Here is a 20,109-nt window from a genome sequence, read left to right as displayed (position 1 = left end):
TTGGTGCAACAGGAGGAACAAAATCCCCCTCACCCCAGTTTTCTGGCAAATTCTTTGCTTTCTTTCACACAGATATGAGGTAGAAATGATTAGTTAGCTTGTCACAGCAGAGCGATATTTTAAAAATGTTCTTTCTGGAGCAAAACGAGCCATCCCAGCACACTGGAATCAGTCACTCAGGGCTCGTGAGGCCTGTCAGGTTTTTTCTTCAGAAAAAAGCGATGGATTCCCCTATCTCCCTTCTCTCTGGTATTATCCAGAAAGGTCCTGAATAAGTGTTTAAGATGCGGTTGGACTTAAATGCTCCCCTTCCTAAGAGTTCTCAGGCCAGGGAAGATGATAAACGGGCCCATGTCCACTCAGGAGGCAGCCAGCACAGGTCTTCTCTGGACCAGCACATCCACACTGGGGAGTAATTATTTAGGGATGGCGTATGGGGAGGGAGAGCGCAGGGTGGAAGCTGAGAAAAAGCATCTGAACGGAGGGCTGACGTGCTGCTCCCTGTCCTCTCCCTAGGGAGCCCCCCTTCCCCGGGCTCCTTCCAGGGGCTCAGTTTCCCTTTTGAGCCCTGGGGCCCGATGGTGATGTGTGCTGGGTCCTCCCGTCTCTTACAAAAGGGGAATTTCCCCATTTTTAAATGTATGGACTCACCCATTCAAAAAGGGTTAGTTATGCCTGGTTGGGCACAAAGTCTCTATTCCCTTCATATTCTCTCCTCTATCTTCTTCCTCCTCCTCCTCTTCCTCCCTCCCTCCTTTCTCTGTCCCCCTTGTTTACTCACTTGCCTTCCACCCTGTTGCTCACGCACTGCCTCAGCACACGTTTCCTGCAGACCGCCCCGTGGGAGCTGCACTGCGCATGCGTGTAGCAACAACCCACCAAGTCCCTGCATGCAGAAACCTGTCACTCTCTCCCTTTACTTAAAGTTCACGGTGTTTTTGTGAGTGCATTGAACCCACAAGGAGGACTTCAGAGGGTATTTCCGGCTGCACTCTGTTATCCTCACTCACGTCCATCCCGCCATCTCTCTGGAGGCCCAGCAGAGAATCTGGTACAACACCGGACACGTTTTTAACAAAGTTTGCCGAAGAATGAATGAACAAATAAATGACCATAGCAGCTGATGGTTTGGAACACTCCGAATGTGCCAGACATTTCAAGCCTGTTATAGAAGGTTCTGGAAGTCCTGGCAGCCACATGGCCGCCCTGAGAGCTGACCCAGAAAGTCTAGGGACTGAGATGTTTCACAGACCGAGTCCTGTGAGTCCCCAAGACCATCTTGGGGACCGTGTCCTGAATTCCCTGCTGGGGCCTTCAAGGGAAACAGGCTTGCTGGCCCAAAGGCGACTTGGGATGCGGAAAAAAAACCCCCAACCAAACCGAAACAAGGACTAACTGCCCAGCCTGTTGGCCCCGTGCCGCCAAGCAAGTTCATGTGCAAACCTAATAAATGGAGCCGAGTTCCACCCCACCCCGCCCCTCGCCCGCAGGCCCTTAAAGGACCAGAGCAAGTCGACTGAATTGTGATGTTTTCTCAGAAGCAGGCTTGGGAAAGGGGAGGGAAGGGCAGTTTCCAGATTCTGGAGCCACTGCGAACCAGCCAGAGAGCTTTGAATCCCAGAGATAATTCTGGGATGTGGAGATTAGACTCTTTGAACATAGATAAGACTGTGTTCTTCGGTCTCTGTCCCACACTCCAGAGGCACTTTGAAAGGCCACCTCGGGGCCAGCAGGCTTACACTTTAACCAGTCTCCAACGATAAGAGCCCAGCGTGACGGTGCTCGTGAACTCCCAGGGGCTCGGTACAGACGCCGCGGGAGGCCCCGTGGGAAACTCATTTCCTGATTGCAGATCCTGACTCCAGTTTAACTTGGCGCATTCATCTTTGTCAATGACTGCAGGACGGCGAGGATGAATGTTGGGGCACCAAGGTTAAAGGGACTAGGACCCAACAACCTAGAACCTGAACACACAAGAGCAGCCCCGGGACACGCTTCCCAGGACAGGGAAGATCCTTCTGGCAGGTGGCTGCGCCGGACACGGGCAGAGTCCGTTCCCTGGGGGGGCTGCTGCCTCCTGTGACACCTGAGAGGAGTCCAGAGTGAGACAGACCCCCACGGGGAAAAGCATGGGTGCACACCAACACCTTGGGTGGGCAAGTGGCAGAAAGCGGGATGTGGACAGCGTACCCCACGGCTGAGCCCTGTCCTCAGAGGAGGCAGGACGGTGTCCGTGTGTCCTCCTTCGGACTGAGATCATGTGGCACTGACACCCTACTGTGTGGGGACAGGAGGCCACCTGGGCACTGGCCTGTGGGCTCTACCTGGAGCCGAGAGGTCAAGTGAAGGTGAAGGATATGAAGGAGGGCTGCCTGGTGTCCAATCCTGGGTGTGCTGCTGGCCAGCCTGGGGCCATGGCCAGATCCTTAGAGGCCCCGTGCCTCAGTCTCCCCACAGTAAAGTGGACTTGGAGAAGGAATTCTTTGAACTCTATATTTTGGGAAGTTGATCCTCATTCAGTTTTATCCTGCAGATTGAACTGAGCAGAGTTTGGTGCTGACAAGGCTGTGGTCGGAAAAGGACAGCCAGACAAAAGTTGCCTTTGGAGACCGTCCCCTGCATGGACGTCTCTCTTCACACCTCACCAGGGCCTGCTTCCAAGGGTCTTAACCTTCCATCTCTGTCTGGGAAGCCCAGCTCTGTGAGCTCTTCACCTGGTCGGGTCCAAAAGGGGCGGGGAATGCTAGCTGAGCCACAGCCCAGGCAGCTTTATTTATTGCAGAGCTTTGCAATAAGGTGACTGCCATGTCTGCAGGGACACGTGTGACGCCGTAGAACTGTTTTCCAACCTTCAGTGACGGGAGGCTCTGTTTGGATTAGAATGTTGTACGATGTGGCCGTGCCACCAAAGATATTTTGGGATTTACTAGCTGGCTCACAAAGCCAGAAAGAGTTGGATACGCTCCCTGAAGTCCCTAAGTCACTCCATGTAAGTGACAGACACCCATGACCTTGTGAGCCAGGAGTTTAGCAACCTACGACCTTTCTGATGGGCAGCCCGGTAGGTGACGCCTCTGCAAACTCCTGAGAGCGAGGTTGTCAGGTGGCGGACAGAAGCCATTTCTACCAAAAGCAACAAGGGGCATGGCTTCCTTCTGCACCACGAATCCTGCCCCTCTTCTTCCCTCCGCCAGTTCTATTCTTCTCCCCCTTTTGCCCGGCTGAGATGATTTTTATTTGTCCTCTTGGCAGTGTAGCCAGGACAATCAACCAGCTTCCCCGCGATATTTAGACAACTTCCCAAGACGGCCCCTGCCCTGGTGAAACGACAGAGGACATTCACAAGTCAATAAATCCCACCTCGAACAGGCCAGGAGTGTAGTGCCTGGCCAGCCACTAAGTGTTTCTGGGTAGTTTCCCTGAAACCTTTTACAAAGAACATTGTTTAATACTTAGATAAATAGTCCCGAACCCAAGAGCCACTTTCTCTCTTCGCAGCTGAGGAAACGATGGCCTTCCCAGGCCCGCAGGGCACAGACACTCTTCACTGCAGCTACTGGAATGCGGCGTCTCTCAGAAAAGTACTCGGGTCACTGGACCAGAATGAACAGCCCCCTGCGAGAGGACTTCAGCACAAAGCGATGGTCCACAGGGCACAAGTGGCGGAACAGGGGGCTTACATAAGAGGCAGACATTGTGAGTGACATCCTATAGAGAGAGAACCAGCCTGGAAAACGTTTGGGCCCAGGACACGCAGCTCTGGACCTGCGGTGACTCCCACTAGACTGGACCCTGATGTGGGGGGTGGGGCTGACTCTGTCCCTGTTGTGGGTGCTGCCATTTTTAGGGGATGCTGCTCTGAGAAGGTACAGAACTAGCCAGAAACCATGTTTCTGGTCAGATTTTTGTCATCACATCCAGCCACCCACTCTGGCCACCACCTGGGGAGAGACACAGAGGAAGGGGCCATCGGTGAGCACCAGATGTGTGGCAAGTGCTGCACAGAGGCTGGCAGGTGTCATCCCCGCACCTCAGTAGAAGGGTGGCAGAACCCCAGTACCGTCAGGAGACTTGGTGAAAAAACATGAGCCAGCTGCCCGAGATCCCCCGGTGAATACATGCCGGAATCGAGACTTAAATCTGCAGGCAGCCAGCCCACCTCCCCGAGTCCAGAGCCCGGTCTGCCTCAGGCTCTGTGACCCATCACGTGACAGGTCACTTTTGGGAAGCTGTGGATCCACATGAGATACTTAGAGAAAAGTGCTAACCAGCTAGTGGGCGTGGCCTTAGCATCTGGGGTGTGGGGTGCCACCAGGGATCCGCTCACACAGAGGCCCCCTCCCAGGGCAGGTGGGTGGGCACAAGCTGCTGCAAACAAGAAAACACACATCTTCCCGGGAAGTGTTCTGTGCTACAAGGATAATAAATCAAGGTCCTCGAGGTGGCCTGGGAGGGTGGCCGTGGCCTTTGCTTTCCTGCCGTGGAGGGTCAGGGACTGGAGATAGGGAGGAATTTTGGGGGTGGGGAGTCAGGATACAACCAGACTCTGAGGAGTAGTTCTCGGTTCACTCAAGCCCACTAGGGACTAGGCCCCTGGTTCCCTGCGCAGCCCCGGTTGTGGGCTGAATAGTGTCCCCAAAATTCCATGTCTACCTATAACTTCAGAGGGTGGTCTTATTTGAACATAAGGTTTCACAAATTGAATTAAAGATCTTGAGATGAACTCATCCTGGATTCAGGGATGGCTGCTGTCTTTCAGAAGAAAGGAGAGGGCGGTCCGGACACACACGGGGACAACCCCACCAGAGGTGACATGGCAGAAGCATCTGTCAGTCCCCCTCTGTCCTCCACACTGGGCCTTGCACCCAGCACCTGCCCTGCCCATGAAGCCACCAGGATCCCAGTCCTCCTTCTAGGCTCAGTTTCGTGTGCTCACCTTGTCATCAAGTCCTACGTGGGACAGATGTCTCCACTCCTACAACTTACTGAAGAACCCCAGACAAATAAGAGCCCTAATACCCAACCATCCTGAGCACCCAATGAAGAGAAAACTGTTCAAATGTAGCTGGATAATGAGATTTTCAATGCACAGTGGGACAGGCCCTGACTGGATGCAGAAGACAATTCAATTTCATCCAAAAGAAAGTGTGGCTCTCGCTAATGATCGCATGTCCCCAGAGCTAAGGGAGGCTGCAGACCCCCCGAGGCTGTGGGGTCCGGCTGTCTGTGTCGTGCGCCCTCCCAGACAGGTGCCCCACCCCTGGACGTACCTTGGCGATCTGCACACACCAGTTGAGCAGGTACTGGGAGCCGACGTTGTCCTTGTGCTCACGGACGTAGTCCAGCAGGCAGCCGAAGGGCATGAGCTGGGTGATGAGCTGCACGGTGGAGGTCAGGCAGATGCCCAGCAGGCGGCACACGTGGGGGTGGTCCACGCTGGCCATGACGTAGGCTTCCTGTGAGGACCAGAGGACAGGGCGGCATCAGCAAGGCTCCCTGAGGGGCTAGAGGGAGAGGTCGGCAGACTCCGCTCCAGGTCAGAAAGGACGAGCATGATTTTAAGTTTGAAAAGGCGTCCATGGAGGGGTGGGGAAGCTGACCCACGAGAAGAAGACGGACGTTTCTGTAGGGCCTGTTATGTAGCAGGCTGTGAAACCACCAGGCACTTTGTGGACCGCTACCTGCCTTAGGGTGCATGCAGATTCCTCTTTCCAGAGAGCCCCTGGCAGCGTTTGCCACCAGCAAAACACTGGTTGAGAAAGAGACCCTAGGTCTCAGAGTGTGGGCAGTGCTGAAGGCATCAGATGAATCCCTCCGCCTCAAGGCTAAGAGGCTGCCAGTCAAAATGCTGTAAGGGACCCCTCATTAGGCATAGGCACCACACAGGGGTGACGTTAGGAGCTCCAGCTGAAGCCACCTGAGCCAGCAGGTGGCGAGGGAGGCTTTGGATCTCAGCAGAGCACTCTGTGGAAACTGCTGTGGTCTTCGGGCCGCCTCTGTCGAGCGGAGCTGGAAAAGCCCTTTTCGGGTCCCCATCCCCGGCTTTGGAAGGGACAGAGGGCATTGAGTCTACTGGGGAAGCAGACTCAGCTGGCTGCCCGGGACTCACTGTGAAGGTAGTTGGGGGCGGTCTGCGAGGCCCCTGCCTGAGCGTTAGGGCAGGACCCTGCTGCTCTGCAAAAGGCACCCCTGCCCACAGTCATGAAGTCTGCTGGCCCACAAGCAGGAGCCCAGGACACAGGTCAGCAAACAGAGACTCCGCTTGGACCCTCCGCTACTCCTGGGCAGAGGGAGCTGCTTTATTTATGACTCTGCACACAGGGAGGGTCCAAGAGAGCACGGGGGTCCTCCTGGACTTCCATCCATCCATTCTGCCTCTTTCCCTTTAAAATGCAAAGGGCAGTGGCTTTCTCTGGGAGCTGTGAAAGGGACCACATGGTCTGCAGGAGACAGCCCACGGGCTCCTCTGTGCCTCTCAGCTGCTCCTGCAGGGAGCAGGCTGCCGGGCTCCTTGCACAAGTGAAGGCCTTGATCCCCCTTTCCCTGGTCTCGCCATCCCTGGGCTTAGCCGGGGGGCCTTGCGCTTGAGCCCCTCAGGTCCTCCGGCCCAGTTCCATCAACCTTCCCTCAGCCACCCCCACCCCCTCCCTCTGCCTCCCATCCCCTGCTTGCTCCTTTCAGGGGGCCTCCCTGACCCCCAATCTGAGTTAAACTCCCCCAGCATCTCCCACTTTTCCTTGCAGGAGCAGGCTGGGCACATCCTGGAAGCTCTAAGTAAGTTACAGATACAAACTCTCAGGCCTCCTTGAGCTGTAGGGAGGTGAGGCCCAGCGATCTGAGGGAACCCAAGGAAGCCAAGGCTTCCGAGCACTGCCCATGAGATACACTGACACATCTGTGTGATCCTGAACACCTCCCCCCCCACCCCCAGCACGCTCTCTAGGGCCTGCACATCCACTTCAGGGCCACGCCCAGGGCCCCACCCAGACCGCAGGCCAGACGCCGGTTATTTATTGCCTCGATTTCCCCTGCATGTGCTGACTCAGCGAGTGCGGTCAGCACTGTGGCGGGAGCGCCTGGCTCTTGCTTTCTCTTTCCCCTCCAGCAGGGCCTGCCCGGCCTGCAGGCACGGGGCTGCCTTGGAAATGGCAGGGCGGAGCGGTTCTGAAGCATGGCGAAGCCAGAAGCCCAAAGCAGAGCAGAGACCGTGCGCTGTCCATGAACAACACCAGAAAGGCTGCAGGTGTTAACCAGGTGGTGGGCCTTTCGTTTGGATGCTTTCCTGAGTGGTTAGGCTCTCTCCCTGCAAGTACAGCCTGTACTTCTTTTTATTTAATTTATTAAAAATTTAATCCTCACCCAAGGAATGTTTATTGATTTTAGATAAAGAGAGAGAGAGAGAGAGACAGAGAGGCATCACTGTGAGAGAGGAACATGGACCGGCTGCCTCCACAGAGGCCCAGACCAGGGATCGAACCCACAAACTAGGTCTGTGCCTTGACTGGGAATCCAACCCGCAACTTTTTGGTGTGCAGGACAACACTCCAATAAACCAGGCCACCCAGCCAGGGCAGAGTCTGCATGTCTTTCCTTTTATCTTGGGAACCTAACATCATCACACTAAAGGGTAGATGTTTCTTCATACTTAGGGACATTCGAATACTCCTTCACCTTCCAGAAGAGCTATTTTTGAAAAGTGAGGACTGGTGAGGGTCTGAGAATACCTTTCCTCGGAGGCTGTTTTTGCCTAATGAGGGAACCGAGGCCCAGTGAAATGAATGGCTGGCCTCAGACCCCGATTCCTAGTGTGACTGACAGCTGGGCACATGGGTCGGTCTCCGGCCAAGTGCTGTGGTTGAAGCTCTACCAGAAAGCTCTGGGTGCTATGGCACACACAGCACGTATAGAAGTCTGTTTCGCCTTCTCTTTCCACGGCCTGCCCTAAGTTTACACTGGAAAGCCCGTGGAAAAATTAATAGGCCACGGGATTGCCAGAGAAGCACAAATCACACCCTCCCCCGAGTCTGGGAACTGGGACAACCATAACACCGAAGCAATCCTCTGGCGGCCCCTGCTTTCTCAAGAGCTGGTCGAGCTTCGGGAACATATTGTATTCATTGTGGCGGGGGGGTGGGGGGTGGGTGGTAGAATTTTGCCGCCAGAGCAGTCTGAGCAGCCCATCTGTTGTGGGGCCAGTGAGGACTGGACCAGGACCTGGGAATCAGGGAACGGAGCGCGGCTGTGGGTGTTGGGCCACACAGAGCCTGGCACCCCGCCAGGTCCCCGATCGCGGCAGAAGCTGACGGAGCAACAGAACCGGGCCACCACTTCCGCTGCACCCCCCTCTCCCCCCCACCCTCCGGGCACAATGGGGCCGAGACCGGGTCACGTGTCCTGTTCACCGTGCGCAGAAGTTAAAGTGAGCTTTGTTCTGGGCTGTTTATTTTGGAATCCCGGAGGTTCAGTGACCCACACCAAGCATGCCTGGTATTCCGCAGCGATCTCTGCACTGGCCGAAGCCTGGACAGGAGCGGGCAAAGCCCGCACTCCGAGGGCAGGTGCCACGCTCACATGGCTCAGGGCTCTCTGGGGCCTGGGGCCCCTGAAAGTCTGTTACTTTGTCCCAGTTGCTAAAATGATTTTTGGTTTCTTTCTTCTCATTTGTCTTCCCCATCTGAGAACTATTTCTTGTTAAGAGTTGGGAGGAAGGACTCCACTGGAGGTGAAACCCCTTTTGCAGAGATGTGTCAGACCGAAGGGTAAAGAGTAGGCACCCCATGTTTTTGAAACTTGACCAGTTAGCAGAGCCACGGAGAGCAAGGTCAGCAGAGGCCACAGGCTGCTGGGTCTCAGGGCCCGATAGAGCGTGGACAAGACAGAGGTCAGGCAAGCGGAACTGTTCAGAAGTTTGCCGGAAGGTGCCCAGCCCCAGGGTGGGGGTGGGGGGGCCTTTATCTTCTATCTCTCTGCCCCCAGAAAAGCAGATTTCCTCCAGTTTCAGGGGTCCTGGGGGGCCTCTTTTCAGTGAAAACTGCTTCCTTCCCAAAGCACAGCTCTCATCTTCAAAATCACCCTTACTATGCATTGTAGATATTGTTGAATCTCGAGTTTTAATGGCATTTTGTGCGACTTCTTAGAATACCTTGAGTGGGTGCACCGTGACTGAGGTGAGCAAACTCGACAGGAGTTCGGAGCTGTCAGGGACAGGCCTGCACAGACCTGTCCTCCGCTCTGTTTCTCGAGGCCACACTAACAAGGGCTGACATTGCATTAATAGGACTTCGCATTAATTAGTGAACCGTGACAACGAAAGCCAGTTTTGTTTGATAAGGACACCCTCAGGGCAGGAGGCTTTCGGCTGCGATGTGGGAATGCATCAGGTCCCACTAAGAGGCAGACCCGGGCTGATCTGCCCCTTGGTAACAGGACGGCCCTGGGGAATCCACTGTCTCCAAACACACGGAGCAAGGTCCCTGTTGGCTTGGCTGCCTGTGTTCTGTGGGTTAGAGACCTGAGTGGGGACACCACATCTGACCTTCGTCCTCCTTGGCTGTAAGATGGATGGACTGTCCTAGGTGATTGAGTCCTTTTCCTGGGACTCTTGTTTCCTGAACCCCCTGCTGAGCCCCTTCACCTTCATGTTCACAGGCTCTGCCTTGGGATAAGAGCAAGAGGGTCCATCAACGCCCAGGAGGCAGAGGCCTGTGACCCACAAAGCCCTGGGGGGTAGTCCACTGGGGCAACCTGAGTCTCTGCTTCGTGGCCGCTGCCCACCTCCAGGATGGCTGCTTGCAGCTGCTGCTGAGAGTCCGCAGCACCTCACTGGCTAGGCAGGGGCCAGAGAAGGTGGAGAAAGTTTAAGAGAATTGGCAGTGTGGACGAAAAGGGGGCCACAGGCTGAACCTGACGATCGTGGTGGAGGCCTGCGCGGTGGGACCGAAAGTAACCACGGAGGATGGACGGAATGCACAAGCCCCTAACTTCCAGGGAGTCACGGTGGGCAGTCCCACAGCTTCCCTGGCAGAGGTCAGCCTTCACCTTAGGGGGGCTGTCCCTTGTCTCGAAATCCCCTCTTCTGGATCCTTCAGGGCACAATCTCCCACCAGAACAGGACAGGGGCCCCTCACTGCTATCCTGTTGCCCAACCACCACCTCTACGTGCTGCAGATGGTAATGAACTATCCTGCAAACAGAGGATAAAAGGAGTATGTAAAAGAAGTGTAATGTATCTCTTCGTTGTACTGCGTATCCAATCCCTGAGATTTCCTGGCTGTGTTTTCCCTGCCCCCTTAATAAGCCACCACCAATGGACTTCACGTAACTGCCCCTTAGGTCTCCTCTTTTGATTCTAACGTATAGGATAAGTCACCAAACTGCCCTTCTCTGGAGCTTTTTCTCAGTCCCTTGAGAAATTTGCTTCCTGGCAACCATCGTCAGTTTAGTTTAAATAAACTCAGAATAATTCTCTGCAGCTTTGGACACTTTTTACGTCCACAAAAGTAAAAACATAACAACCTGCGGGTTGTTCCCGAGACCTCCCCCCCCCCCCCCCGTCAAGTGACAATCTGAAGATGCTGAAGGAGAACAGTGAAATTATTTGGGGAGAAAACCCAGAAGGTGGGTGACCGTTTATAGAGTTCCCAGAGCACCATATTGTTAGTTTGAGGCACCTTTAAAAAGTCATTTCAAAGATTAGCTACCTTCATGGAGCCGAGCGACCACACATTTCAGAGCCACAAGTGACAGCAGGCTGGAATCCCACCCCACCCCTGTGACGCCGAACAAGTTCTTTACGCCGCCATTTCTTCATTGACAAAGTGTCGAGCCTCAACCTGGGCCAGAGCGCACCAGGCGCGACCGTGTGTATGAAGCAGCCAGTACACAGACTGGCCCCTGGTCGTTGCCTAGCGACTGTGAGTGTCCATCCTTGTTGGGGAGATAACAGAATGGAAAAAGCGAGTCTTCTCATAAGAGAAGGCCTGAGAGCGACTTATGCCAACTACAGCCAGAATAAAAAAACAGGAAGGGTGGCCCTTTAGTTTAGAAAGTGGTGACAAAGAAAGTCTGACACAGCAACATGCTGCTGGCCACCAGAAAGTGGCTCCTGACACCCAGGCCTGTGGCTGACTCACATCGAGAATCTCCTTGTTGGCTTTCGGAGACGTGGCTTCTCTCAATTCTTTGATGGCCACTGGGATTTTGACCTTCTCACCTTCGGGGATCCAGAGGCCCTAGGAGGGAGAGAGAGGGAAGACGTGCATTGGCAGTCGTTAGGCCACGCCCCGTGGGACTTCACTAGTGACATTGTCCACCAGGGGCCGGGGACCAGGAGCTCAGCCCCGCACGCCGAGGCCACCACTGCCGAAAGTCACCACAGTGCAATGGCCCTTTAGCTATCACATCCCAGGATCAGAGCAGTTAGATAAACGCCCGAAGCTCGTGACAACGATATAATCAGCATGTGTCACTTCTTCCAGAACTCTCAGACATCAGGTCTAACGGAAATTGGGCTTCGTGCAAAGAGGGTCTGGAGAACAGAATGAATTAAGGAGGGGCTGTTCTGACCTGGGCTTTATTCGGATGCTGGCTGTCCTCAAGACCCCTCTGTGCCATCTACCCCTCTAACAGGTCACTGCCACCCTCTATAGAAATGTCTGTGTCCAAGTATCCCAGGATCACTTATCGTCACCGTGCCTACAAAAGAGTTCCTCTCAACAACCTGGGAGAAATGCCGGAATTTCCCAAACCCTCAGTGACATGAGCAGCCGGTGACATAAGCAAAGGGCAGCTGAGGACTCTGGGCTGCTCGCCCAGAGTGGGGAGCCAGTAAGGGTGGGGCTGCCCACCCGAGGCCTGGGCAGTGTTGGTGCTGTGTCTCCGGCGGCCTCACCTTGTACACGGTGCCGAATGCGCCAGAGCCCAGCACCTTGATTTTTTTGAATTCTGTCTCCTTTAAGATCCGCAGGAGAGCTTGGTTGGGCGCTTCTCCGCTGGGCGTAAGGGGCTCCACGAGCTGGAAGAGACAAGTGTGAGTGAACGTGGGTGGGGTCAGGTGGGCCCAGACACGCGGGGATGGTCAGGCTCCAGCACAGAGAGACCTCTGCAGCCACCTTCTCTAAAGCCCTTTGTGAAGGCCCCGGATGTCCCTGCACGGAGCCGCCCCAGTTCCACAAATGCAATTTCTGTCTCTCTTTCTAGGCCAGTTGGTTGAATTGGAAACATTTGGGGGAGGCACATGTTTATGTGGGGGGTCATTTTGGTCGCCTGCCAGGCCCCCTAACACCCAAGCGCTATGATGCCACAGCCGCAGGGGGTCTCTTCTCCTGGGAGTGGCTTCTGACACTGCTGGTCACAGGTGCCGGGTGAGGACCGTCCTAGGGAGTGACAGCGTCAGGAATAACACCATTGAAAGCAAAGATCAGAAAGGGACAGCCACCGTCCCTGGCTGGTGTAGCTCAGTGGCTTGAGTGCGGGCCTGCGAACCCCATGCTCCAGGTTCGATTCCCAGTCAGGGCACATGCCTGGGTTGCAGGCCAGTTCCCAGCAGGGGACTCACCAGAGGCAACCATACATTGATATTTCTCTCCTTCTCTCCTTCCCTTCCCCTCTAAAAGATGAATAAATAAAATCTTAAAAAAAAAAAAGAAAGGGACAGCCACCGGTGTGGACAAGGACATTTTCCAAAGTCACTTCTCCTCAACCACAGGGCCCTCCTAGGAAGTCAGGATGGGACTGTGTACGAGGCTTTCCCCTGTGCATGGATGACACGGGGATGGCCCTTTCCCCAGGACTCCACGCAGCTGTGTGCCCTGTGCGACTTACCCCAGAAACATGTGCCTTTCACTGGGGAGAAGCCCTAACACGCAACCCACTGAGTAATGGGATATGCAGACAGGAAGTCTAAGGATACAGTGACAAACATGGAATACAAAATGTCCAATATCCGCACAGGAGAGTCCGTCTTCCCGTCTGGGGTAGTGGGGGCTCCTGGAAGGAGCGGGGGCGGGGCACGGGGGCCAGGGGGCGGAGCACCGGGTCGGGCACACCCACCTCGCGCTCCTGCAGCAGCCTCCGCAGGGTGCGCTTCCGGACGATGTGACGCCTGCGCAGAAACAGGCCCACCCCGACTGCCACCACCACCATCAGGAGGAGGCCGCCCACGATCCCCGTGGCGATGGATGGGATATTGTCCCTGGAACGAGGTGCAGACACATGGGAAGGTCAGATTTGTTGACAGATTTCATCACATTTGCATGTTCCGTATTTCCTGCGTGCCTTGATAGACTGACATTCCTTAACTCTCTGGGAAAGTGAAGTACTGGGCAGCTTCTAAAGGGGGGAAGCAAAGCTAAGGATTCCGGGCAGCATTTCTAGCTCCTGTCCCCACCCCCACTGGCTGGCTTCTTTGCAGTTTTTAAATGGAGGTGTTAGCTGGACCTTTCCACACGATGGTTATATTTTAATCTGTTAAGAAAACACATTAATTCAAAAAGTAGCTCAGACCCTGGCCAGTGTGGCTCAGTGGGTTAGAGCATTGTCCTGCACACCAGAAGGTCGCCGGTTCGATTCCTAGTCAGGGCGCATGCCTAGGTTGCAGGTTCCATCCCTGGTTGGGGTGCGTACGGGAGACAACTAGTCGATGTTTCTCTCTTTCTCTTTCCCTTCCTCTCTCTAAAATTGATAAACATATCTAAACCCTGCCAATCCCCCCAAGTAACTCAGACTTCAATAATGGTTTTCATGTGAATCTGCATGAATTTCTGGAGGATCTTGGGCAAAGGAAGCAGAGCATGCTGCCCGCGGAGACACGCATCGTCCGCTGGCCAGGCTGGGCGAGTGGGGCTCGCACAGATGCTGAAGCTCCTCCAAGGGTCCTTGGCTTTCCAGATCGGCCCACAGACACATGAAAGGCTTTAGCAGTGGGCTCAGAAGGGGTTATACTGAGATAGGGTTTCACACTGAAAGCCTCGAAGTCACAGATAAGCGCCGTCACCTTGCAGCCTGAAACTCTTGGATGAGCCCGTGCCTGATTTTGGAGAGAACAAAATCTCAAAGCTTTGGTTCTAAAGCTCACTGGGGAGACAGCCATCTCAGTGAGTCAGTTCTGCGTTTAGAGTACACAGTTATTATTTGTACATATCTGTGCCATTGTAGCTTCTGGCAAACTTCATCTTTTCAGGTAGAAATTTTAACAAGCATTGAAGATGAATTAGTAGCATCACTTGCATGTAAAAAAGTGGGACATTGTTCTCACAAATTTCTTGTAAGTGGGTCACATTTACTTCATGAAAATGACATGAATGATCACTTTCTTCTTAGCAAGAGCCACCTCCTGCACCATACCATCTTGCCAGCCCATGCCGCTGGCATTATAGTAAAAACTATTTTAAAGGGAACACTGAAAGATACATAAATTGTTAGAGGATGTGTTCCTCTTGGATATAGTGAGGGCGAGGCAACAGGAAGTGAATGAAAACGCATCCAGGTGACCAAGACCAGCCACCGCCTGGTCCCCGGAGGGGAAGTGATGGCCATCATTACTAGGATGCTCATCGTGGTTTGTGGAAGAGGAGAAAGTTATCTGATCCTACTTACACTCGGTGAAGAGGCAGGCACAGGAGGAAATGTTTACCTTGGAGACACTGCTTGCCTTCTTGTCTCGAATGTTTCCCCTGATAGCAGAAGGGGTCCGTTCTCATTGCTAATTCAGGGGGCAGAGTGGGGGGAGTCAGCTGATATGGAGAGAGGGATTCTGTAGACATGACCGGAAGCTTGGCTAGTGTTTGGGGCTATTGGGACGGCAGACGGGGGTCTAATTCCAATTCCCCTCTGGACATTATAATTGATAATTCCACTCTTTGCGAGGCTGCACAGGGATGCCCGGTTCTGCTGGTCTCAGTGCCACATTTCAAACGGTGACGGCAAACTGACCTGAACAGAATTGCTGATGGGGGGCACGTGACAAAAGGCAGTTGGGGAGGGGGGAAATCTCCCCAGGTGGTAGTTTTGTCACTGAAGCACCGAAAGGTCCCTGAAGCACAGGTTTGTGACAAGGCTCATGGGGTCAGGGAGGAAGAGAAGCCAGAAGAAGAGACGGGCCCAACCACACAGGTTTGACAAAAAAATCCAAGGAGGGTTCAAAGAAGGAAATACTGGGCGGGGAGCAGGCGCTGGGACGGGACCAGCGCTGGGACGGGACCAGCGCTGGGGTGCTGTGCTGGCCTGAGGGGAGGCCCGGACAGGGTGGGGGGCTGTCATCGAGGCCACTGAGTGCTGGGCTGCTCTACTCTCACCCGTTAGACACAAAGAAGCCTCACTTACCCATTTGGGCAGCCTTCCAGACCTGGTCCCACACAACTGCAGGGACGGAAAGAGAAATACTCATTTTGATCGTTCTCTTTGAGCATTTTTTTCATGTGCACTGGTTACGAAATCATAAGGCAGCCCTATTTTTCACTAAATCACAAGGCCATCCTGCTCTCACCTGTCCTCTTAACACAAGAGGAAGCTGCCGTGCAGTGGTTCAGTAGGACGCCCAAGGTCGGACACGAGTAACTACGGCTGGCAACCCCTGTGCTTGCCTGCCTCTCAGCATCATTAGCTCTCACTGTCTAGTACAAGGTCAAGTTCCTCTCAGCTCATTAAAGCCACAGTGCACCTCAGCTCGGGGTGGTGGTTAATCACTTGTTTATTGAGCAGCACTGCAGACTGTGTGATCTTCTGCGGATTCCAGAATGACAATGAAGATTCCCCGGTGAACCCAGGTCCCCAGGAAAACAGGCACCTGGGGAGACCTGGCAGGACTGCACTCTCATTCCCCCGTCACTTTGTCTGGTCTGGACATGTGGACATTGCAGGACAGAGTCCTGTCAGGACAACCTGCGGGAAGCCGAGAGGCATCCCCACTGCCCACCAGCATGTTCTCGCTGTGGCCGTGACCACGAGGACCCTTGAAACCAACCGACTCCAACACAAAGCCCTCCATGCACCGCCTGGAAATTCTGGAGATGGTTTCGATCTATAAATTGGCAAGATAGGAAGCCTTTTGCTCTTGAGCATTTTCTTTTCGTGGGCGGCAGCATCACTTACCCGTAGGTACAGTTTGGGTGGCACAGGTGACAGACGTGCTGGGCGTCTGCGAACTTCCAGACCAGCGTGTTGTTCTCGCCTATGACCCCAGCTGGGCAGGTGCTGACGCAGTGAGGGCCATCCATGTAGTGGGCACACTGCACACACTTGTCCGGTCCCTGTGCCGAGGGGGAGACACGCATTCAGGTGCGTCTCTCCTTCTCTCCAAAGGGGAGCACCTTGGACCTTAAACACTTTCCATGAAGAAAAGTCAAACGATGTCAAAGGTCTTAGGGGAGAGAGTGCCCTTGTGTGTGGTTGTGCTTGCTGGATGGGGTGACTGGGAACAACTTAGCATAGAGCCTTGCTGACTTGAAACACACACGATATGTAAAAACACAAAAAACACCATGCTCCATAGTTTATGATGTTTTGCTAGTGCTTCGTGGGCCCCTGGCCTCGTCAACACGGTCTTGGCTGGCCTTCATGTACATGTGCAGCCCTACTGGCCCACTGACTTTCTTCCACGGCACATTGGGGGCTACGGGGACACTCATGAGAAGCAGACTCGCTGAGGAGAGTTGACAAAAGCCCACACCCGTGCTGGTCCATGGGAGGACGGTGGCGAGTAAGGTCAGTGGTGGCTGCCTCACCCGTGGTGGGATGTGGGGTGTTTTATTCTGCCGTGCTGACTTCTCACCTACACTCTATAAAACACGCTGAACCTGTAGCGATGACACTGAGTTTTGAAAAGGTCTGCTCGGCCTGTCTCTAAGAATTTCCCGAAAGTGATGCACTAACATCACAGAAGAATGTGACGGTATTTGATGAAGTGCCCCCGGCAGTGCTGACAGGCGGGAGACTCGGCAGTGGGAATGGGCAGGAGCCTGGCCCAGCCCACCGGAGGCCCCCATGCTCTGAGGGAGAGTGGTCAGCACTACGTTGGAGAATGGGGGTGGGGGTGGGAGGAGCAGGAGAGGCGGGTGCTCAGGCCAGCGGGTTGTGTGAGGACTTTTCCACTCAGTCACAGTCCCTGGGACCCAGTGTGACTGCCTTTGGTCTGGGAAGAGGGCTCAGGTGGCTGTCCTCAGCAGCTACCAGCCACATTGGGCCTGCCTCACGTGTCTAGAGCTCTGAAGGCTTTCCCCGGTGACATGCGGGTAACGTGAAACGTGCTCCTTACGTGTCCCGTGCAGGTCACGTTCATGGGCTGTGGCAGGCACTCTGGATGGCACTGTATGCACTGGGAATTCTCCTCGAACTCCCTGGGTTCGCTGCGGGGGTATGGGGGGAGAGAGAAGAGTTCAGAGCCAACCTGGGCGTCCTGCGGCAGAATGCTGGCAGCTTCCAACTGTTGAATTGGTCTGCCTGACAGGGCAGCTGACACAAGCCACCTCTCTCAGGAAAGTGGCAACAGTTGTGGGGAAAAGTCAAGTGGTCAGGACCTGGGACTCTTCTGCAGGCTGTACTGCTCAGTGGTGCTTGAACACAGAACAGAGATTAACCAGGGGATGTAATTCGTGTCAATGTAGGTGGACACCCCAGGAACGGCACGCTGTGCAGGACAGATGGAAGAGTTCTGGCCTTGGCCCTGCACACTGCCGCTGGTGGTTCTGCCTGTCCTGGGAACTCCGTGCAGCTTAGAAAATTATAAGGTATGTCCAGAGAGTCTGTAAATTACTAGATTCGATTCAGTATTGAAAAGAGTTTGTTCATTTCCTTTTGTGATTAACAGGTGGCAAATAGACAAAAACAAAGGAAAAGGGGAAAAAAGGAAAAGATTCAAATTGAATGACTATAAACCCATAAAAACGATCAGACCCTAAGTCTTATCTTCTTCATCAAACAAAGGGATTAGGAAATAGTGCCTCACCCCTCCAGAATGTTGCATTTCTCCACACACTCCTTGTTATTGCTGACGTTTCGGCAAGATATGCAGTCCCCGGGTCCTGGGCCCCAGCACCCCTCGGGCGAGCACAGCGGGCTGCAGACGTGGCCTTGGGCCCCTGAGAAGACAGCACAGTGGTCAGCGCGGACTAGTGACCAGAGAGACACACTGAGACAACACTTGTAGGTGATGTGCTGAGCTGTCTGGGAGTGTCCCTGGGCTGACGGCAAGGGGCCTTTCCCCCGGGGTGCAAGGGCGCTTGGACTAGAGCTGGGCAGTGCCGTGCTGACCCATGCCACCGTGGATGCTGAAACAGCCGGGGAGCTGTGGTCGAGGTCGCTCGCCTCGTGCTAGGTTGGCAGAGGGCCACGTGCCGCACACGCAGAATTCCCTGTCATTCCCTCAGCCTCACCAGGCTGTGGGAATCCTCGTTCTCTCCATTTCACGAGTCAGTGAGGTGGGGCCTAAAGGTAGGCAGGAAACCGATGAAGGTCTCGGAGCAGGGATGTGAACTCAGATCTGCCTCCGCTGGGGCCAGGCCTCAGCACAAGGGGACGGAACCCGACTGAGGCAGGATGGGCAATGCCAACATGAAACCTGGGCTCCACCGCGTGCACACACGAGTGCGTGAGTGTGTCTGTGCGTTAGCCTCAGCCGTGAGAGACCAAAATGAGCAGGCAGGAGCCCATACCTGGAAGGTAACCTAATCAATTCCAATTAACAACCTACAGCAACAGGCAAGTCTGCCCTACGAAATGAGAGTGAATTAGAAGCAAATATGATGAACCTCATACAGCAGCGTCACAGCTGGGAGTATATGGCTTTCCTTTCGGTGGCTTCTTTAGGAAGGGAAAAAAGTAATGTAAATTTTGCAAATGGCCCTGCACTATTCTGCCTCAAAATAAGAGGCATGTCATTGATTCCGAAGTGATGACTCACGGCAGTCTGCTCCGTCTTTGTTTTTCTCGATCTTGATTTTCTGATTTGGGGTCCCAAAGAGCCTTTTCCAGTTCACCGTGTCTGCGTAGCACAGGTGACGGTTCCCTGTGATGACGACATCGCCATCGCTGATCTCCTTCAGCGAGCGCAGTCCCAAGGACGTGATGTTCAGCCCGACCACCGCAAAAGAAAACCGGCCACTAAGTTGGAGAGAAGAAAACTAACATTGTAAAAAAAAACATATTGCAAAAACATAACACCACTAAAAGATTTACTTTTTTTTCTGGGCCACTTCAGCTTTACTGCTTTCCAGGGACAAGTGTCATGGCCAAAGGTGTGTACAGTACTACTTTTGAAATTTCCAAGTGTCTTTTCAAGTTCCTCCTGGGAGAAGCTGATTCCTTGTTCCTTCAGTATCTTTAATCCCAGGGGCTGACTAAAGGCTGAACAAAAGTCTTCATGTCATTATTTTATTTACTGCATGTTGAGTTTGCCTGGGGATCGAGAACATGTTTTAACTTCTCAAACAACCAAGCTTTGAAAGTCGCAGGGTCATGGTCGGGCAGGTCCCTGTAGTGTCTTTGTGATACTTGCATGTGTACGTCTTATTTTTAAACAAAAGCACTAGGAAGGGTCCCCCAGGTGGCCGGGCCCACTTACTGCTGCTTCGTCCTGCCGCGTATGATTTCCAGGTTCACAAACGCGTGGAGATCTGTCCGGTTTTCTGGCCAGGCCTGAATCAGCAGAGACCCTGTGAGGCAGGAGAGAGGCTCAGACGCATGAGCAGGACAAGTGAGCATTTGACCTGATGCTTTTTATCGTCTTCACTGAGTGTGTACACACACAAGTAAATGCCAGCCAAGGCTTCAGGGTACTTCCTGCCCCTGCCACAGAGTTCCTGTCACCCACCCCACCCTGAGTGCAATTCTGGTGGGCTGCCCACAGCAGGCCTCACTGGGCTCCATATTTGATGATTCCAAGTGGGCCCCTGATACTTGAGGGTAGCTATGTATTGAATTGTTATCACCAACATGGACACACACATAATTTTCTTATTTAATTCAAACCCTCAAAATGGTCTTGTTATTTAGGTTGAATTATTCCCTTTTTAGAAATGAAGGAAGCAGGGCTTTGATGGGAGTCCCACACCCGAGCGGCCTGCTGGGGGAACAGGGATGTGGAGGTCCCTCCCCAGGTTATCCCCTTCTCCCTCC

General features: G+C 53.9%; 1 protein-coding gene across 3 annotated transcripts in view; it reads right to left on the bottom strand.

Moving 5' to 3' along the window:
* The window catches only part of EGFR (epidermal growth factor receptor), a 140,786-nt gene that overhangs the window by 12,328 nt on the left and 108,349 nt on the right, over positions 1–20,109 (bottom strand). For 2 of the 3 annotated variants that reach the window (XM_037041111.1, XM_037041113.1), the window contains exons 11-20: positions 19,556–19,646; positions 18,896–19,095; positions 17,942–18,074; positions 17,252–17,342; positions 16,090–16,247; positions 15,330–15,357; positions 13,051–13,209; positions 11,891–12,013; positions 11,133–11,231; positions 5,271–5,456 (exon numbers count right to left, since the gene is read on the bottom strand). In XM_037041111.1, the coding sequence (XP_036897006.1) occupies positions 5,271–5,456; positions 11,133–11,231; positions 11,891–12,013; positions 13,051–13,209; positions 15,330–15,357; positions 16,090–16,247; positions 17,252–17,342; positions 17,942–18,074; positions 18,896–19,095; positions 19,556–19,646 (1,268 nt within the window). Of the gene's footprint in view, positions 1–5,270; positions 5,457–11,132; positions 11,232–11,890; positions 12,014–13,050; positions 13,210–15,321; positions 15,358–16,089; positions 16,248–17,251; positions 17,343–17,941; positions 18,075–18,895; positions 19,096–19,555; positions 19,647–20,109 lie in introns of all 3 variants that reach the window. The other variant, XM_037041114.1, reaches the window with a different exon arrangement.

This window comes from Sturnira hondurensis, unplaced genomic scaffold (genome assembly GCF_014824575.4).
Source record: "Sturnira hondurensis isolate 20B ecotype Veracruz unplaced genomic scaffold, ASM1482457v3 Scaffold0002840, whole genome shotgun sequence".
NCBI lineage: Eukaryota > Metazoa > Chordata > Mammalia > Chiroptera > Phyllostomidae > Sturnira > Sturnira hondurensis.
Note: the sequence above shows the minus strand (reverse complement) of the source record. Positions and strands in the feature narration are given on the sequence as shown.